The following is a 5,026-nucleotide window of genomic DNA, read 5'->3' on the forward strand; positions in this document are numbered from 1 at the left end:
CTTGGAGCCTGGCCTAATCTTCAATGCGTGCTCGGTGACTTCTCTCGGAATGCCTAGCATGTATGAGGGTTTCCACGCAAAGATGTCTCTGTTGGCGCAGAGGAAGTCAATGAGCACGCTTTTCTTATTTAGAGGAAAGCGTGATGCCGATGTGTACCACTTTTCCCTTGGAGCTGCTGGGGTCTATGAGGACCTCCTTGGCGCCCTCCATGGGCTCGAAAGACCTAGCCAACCTCTTGGGGTCAGGCACTTCTTCGATGATCTCCTCCCTGATGGTCGCGAGCTCTTTGGAGGCAATGATCGCTGTGGCATGTTTGCGGTACTCAACCTCGCACTCATAGGCACGTTGGAAGGAGGTGTTGACGGTGATGACCCTACGCAGACCCGGCATCTTCAACTTCAGATAGGTGTAGTTAGGGACAGCCATGAACTTCACGTAGCATGGACATCCTAGGATGGCGTGTTAGGTCCCATGGAACCCAACCACCTCAAAGGTAAGGGTCTTCATCCTATAATTGGTCAGATTCCCAAAGGTGATGGGCAAATCGATCTGCCCAAGCGGCACAGCCTGCTTTCTAGGCACAATGCCGTCGAAAGGCGCCCCGGTTGGGCGGATGCGTGATCGGTCGATGCCCATGGCATTGAGCACCTCAGTGTACTTGATGTTGAGGCCACTGCCTCCATTCATCAGCACCTTGGTGAGCTGCTTCATGCCGACGATCGGGTTGACCATGAGCGGGTATCTTCCCGGATGCGAGACGCTTTCTGGGTGGTCGGTCCAATCAAAGGTGATGGCAGACTTTGACCATCGAAGGAAGGCATGGCTAGCTCAGCCATATAGACCTCACGGCACACAAGCTTCTAGCGTCACTTGGAGCCATAGGCTGTCGACCCCCTAAAGATCATGAGGCAGCCATACGATGTCGGAAAGTCATCGTCCTTCCCCTCGGCGTCATCTACCACTAGCTTGGGCTCCTTCCTATGCTCCCCCTTATTGGAGCCACCGGACATGAACCGCTTCATGAGGGAGCAGTGTTTGTATAGGTTCTTGATGGGGAAGGCATGGTTCGGGCATGGCCCTTCAAGCAGCTTCTTAAAGTGGTCTGGGGTACCCTCGATGGGCTTCCAACCCCCTTACAGTCGACAGTGGCCATGAGCGAGCCCTCGCGCCTCTACTTGTTCTTCTTCTTGTTGGGGCGGTTGGAGGCGCCTTCGCCGACGTCCTCGTCCCACTTCGCCTTGCCCTTGGGGCGGTCAAAAATCGCTCTGACCGCCTCCTCATCTGAGGCGTGGCTCATGGCGATGTCGAGGAGCTCCTTGGTGGTTTGTGGGGCCTTGTGTCCTAGCTTGTGAACTAGGGACTCACAGGTGGTCTCGGACAGGAAGGCTCCTATAACATCGGTGTCGGAAATGTCGGGTAGCTCGTTGCACTATAGGGAGAAGCGCTAGATGTACTCATGAAGAGTTTCTCTAGACTTCTGTCAGTAGTTTTTGAGATCCCATGGGTTTCTAAGACACATGTAGGTGCCCTGGAAGTTTTCCACGAAAATCTCCTTTAGGTCCGCCCAACTTTGAATCCGGTTGGGCGAAAGGTGCTCCAACCATATTCGCACCGAATTGGCCAGGAACAATGGGAGGTTACGGATAATGAAACTATCACTATTTGCTCCACTGGATTGACAAGCAAGCCAGTAATCCTCAAGCCATAGTCCAGGATTCGTTTCCCTAGAGTATTTCAGGATGTTGGTCGGTGGTCGGTACCATGTTGGGAAGGCAGCATTGAGGATGTGTCGGCTGAAGGCCTAAGGTCCTAGCAGGTCAGGGCTCGGGCTCCGGTCCTCAACGCTGTCATAGCATCTGCCGCGATGAGGGTGGTAGCCATGACCAGCTTCCCCTCTCTCATCACTTCGTCCACACCTATGGGCATCTAGGGTGTTCCAGGCATCACGGTGGAGGCCAAGAAGCTCATGCACCGAGGCCGCGGCACGTGGCCCACCGCCGCACGATGCTTGGTGGACAGACACATCCTAGACATGTCATCCCAAGGGCGCGTTCTGACTGGCATCGAGCTCGCGTTACCGAGACAGTGAGCTTTCCGCCTGCTGCACCACCGCACGCTCAAGCAGTGTTCAGATCTAGAGGTGGGCCCAACGATCCTCGGGTGTCGTGGGCTTCGGGAGCCCAGGGAGCAAGGCCACCATGACAACGATGTTCTGTCTTGCCTGGGCGAAGTGTGGGAGGGCTCCATCGTCTTTGATGATCCTCCAGTTCATGTCACGAGCCATGACACGCGTACGCCCACCGTCTCTGCGGCGCTTGATCTCTTGCTCAGGCTCCACGTGCTCCTGCTCTAGCTAGAGTCACGCATCCTTGAGTTCCCTGTACCGCATCCTAAGCTGCTCCACCCGTAGATAAGGAAGGGCTCCTGCATCTTCCTCGACCTCGTCCTCGAGGTCGTTTGGTGGGGTAGCCCCTCCCTCATGGACGCTTTTGACACATCCCTCAAGGGTACCTGTCATAAAACATTCTCACGAGGGGTGATGGCTCCCCCTGCTAGAGTCAGAGTCGATGGGCGACTCTAAATCTCATGTGAGAAGATCATGGAAAGATTCCATGATGTATTCAATCATCCCTGCGAACTCGTCGTTCATAGGGGATGGGTGCATGCGTGGTGCCATGGGGTGACCAACGGTCCACACAGCATTGCATAGACTAAACAGAAATGCTGTTAGGGTGCTCTGGATGAGGTATTCTAGGGACAGTGGTTCCCCTCTGCAAGCTGCGTCGTGACATTAGCGAACGAGAAGGTGAGGTAGCCTAGGTCCTCTCGGGATGGTCGGGGTCCTAGGAAGGCTTCGAGCTAGTGCTCTAGCCTCCCATAATCGAAGCCGAGGAGCAGGTTGCTCCTAGGGGCACAAGCCTCCAGTGCATGCAACTACATCTCCTCAAGCGCCTTGATGATCGTGTCGAGGCCGGTGGAGTGGAGAGGTCAGACGGCGGTGGGAGCCTACGCCAACTCTCCCTCCATTGTCACGATGAAGTCTAGGTTCTCGAAGCACATGTGTGCTCTCAGGACCAAGCTGATGTCATGACAAGCCATCCAAGGTGTGGTAAAACCACCTAATTTAATGCCTCCTAGGAGTGCTCGTCTTCCATTAGACACTAAGCACCCAAAGGAGAATACTAAATTACTCAGTTCTGTCAGGCACACCCCAGGGGAGAACCTAAAAATCCACATTTTTACATCAGGATCACAAATGAGAGGATAAAGCTTACATCATTCTTAGCCATTTCTTATATCACTTTTAATACAATATCAGAGTATAATATTTATTATTATAAGAGCAGAATGTAATCATATTATCAGAGTTATAAATAATTTAATTGAACAACAGAATATAAACATGTGATCAGAATTACAGCGGAAACAAATATCTAATCATGGCATGATGAAGTATTGATAGATAAAATAAGACAACAGATTATGAAACTTTCATTTATAAAAATATTTGGTGAGAGTTATAAATAACAACTACGATCGCAGCGTAAAGAAATCCTCGCTGAGCCCACCAGGAGGTATCCACACACAAGGATCAGCTCTAGCATCCACCTGTAACCTACAATAGGGGGAATAAAACCCTGAGTACTCAATTGTACTCAGCAAGACTTACCCGACAAGAGGAAAGAAAAGACTCTAAGGATATACAAGGCTATCTGGCTTGTGGGTTTATTGCATTTGCAGGAAGCATTACTAAGGGTACGTCATTATATTCGATTTTTATTAATAGCCGCATTGGTTCATTCACTAACCATTCTATGTAAGCACCTATGCTACTTTCAAGCAGGTGGTAAGCAATCAGATTTCCTTTTTCTATCTTTCATCTTTTAGTTCTTACTACGATGCTAAACCGTAGACAAGTTGTACCGGAACGCCGGCGATTCACGAATCAATGCCCCCAGCTGGGTACCCCAAAAACACATGCCCCGCTTGTACCCAAGGCACAAGCAGGACCAACCCATCACCATCCTGTCCTAGGTGTCTAGGTCCCCATCCAAACTAGGACTCCAAGCCCCGCCCCTGAGTCTCAGACTCAGTGCGGTGCAAGGACCTCCTCCACCAAAAACAAAACCCTGACAGTCAGTATAAAATGAGATGGATCCAAGACAAGAGAGCAACAAGTCTTCCAAGCGCCCATACCCAAGTATGTGCTCGGGATAATAAGTCTATGACTTACCTAGAGCCTTATGCAATGGTCAGTCCTTAATCGACACAGACAGGGAAAGTAGTGTAACCAAGCCATGCCCCGCGTCCTAGGCGACACAACCTCTTACACCCACCAAAACCCAAACCATATCCTTACCCGGTCACCATTTTTCCTTTCCACCATTTATATTTTCCAAGTGTTGATAACACAGTAATATATTTCCTATTTCTCACGAGTGACAGGCAATCACTCGACTTCTACCGGTGTCCTATAGTATAGCAATCTACATGATCCTGTCATACTAGTAAGACTCATAGGATAAGATGTATATATGCAAGTGGGTTTCATTCAACTCCTTAAAACTTAATGCATAAATATAATTTAAACTGCAGAAAAGTAGGGGTTATGCACCAGGGCTTGCCTGGGTAAAATATAACCAAAAGTTAGTATTTGCATCTTTAGATCATCCACCATCATCTGAATAGAAAACCCATTGCATCATCTCTTGGAGAGAATACCATTACACCATCTTCGGATTTTCAATCATCCTTCAATTGATCCGTTGATCCATCATCGTACCTATATGATATGCCATGCGATGCAATGCAAAGACACAATTAATCGACTGCAATCGTGACTTGTAAAATACGATTTACGCCTCTCGAGTTAACGAGCTAGTTCTAATGACGACCGTACTTAGGCTACATATACACGTTGCCGGATAAGGCGTTACTTCCCAACAATTATTTTAGTTACATAAACCCAAGTTGTTTCTTTATTTCATTCTATTGATTTAATCATTATTCGAAATAGGGCATCAT

At 49.3% G+C, this 5,026-nt stretch overlaps 1 protein-coding gene across 1 annotated transcript; it reads right to left on the minus strand.

The window, feature by feature from the left end:
- Positions 1-124: 124 nt before the first annotated feature.
- Positions 125-733, minus strand: LOC136524639 (uncharacterized). The gene is made up of 2 exons (XM_066517926.1): positions 584-733; positions 125-397 (listed from the first exon to the last, which is right to left on the minus strand). Exons 1-2 carry the CDS (start codon positions 731-733, stop codon positions 125-127), a joined length of 423 nt encoding a protein of 140 aa, XP_066374023.1.
- Between the last annotated feature and the right edge of the window lie 4,293 nt (positions 734-5,026).

The sequence above is a fragment of the Miscanthus floridulus genome, chromosome 18, assembly GCF_019320115.1.
Source record: "Miscanthus floridulus cultivar M001 chromosome 18, ASM1932011v1, whole genome shotgun sequence".
Taxonomy (NCBI): domain Eukaryota; kingdom Viridiplantae; phylum Streptophyta; class Magnoliopsida; order Poales; family Poaceae; genus Miscanthus; species Miscanthus floridulus.

Coding starts and splice junctions, on each gene's coding strand:
- LOC136524639 (XM_066517926.1), bottom strand. CDS start 733: ATGGTCAACCCGATCGTCGGCATGAAGCAGCTCACCAAGGTGCTGATG. Junction 398..583: donor GGGCGCCTTTCGACGGCATT/GTGCCTAGAAAG, acceptor ACCTATCTGAAG/TTGAAGATGCCGGGTCTGCG.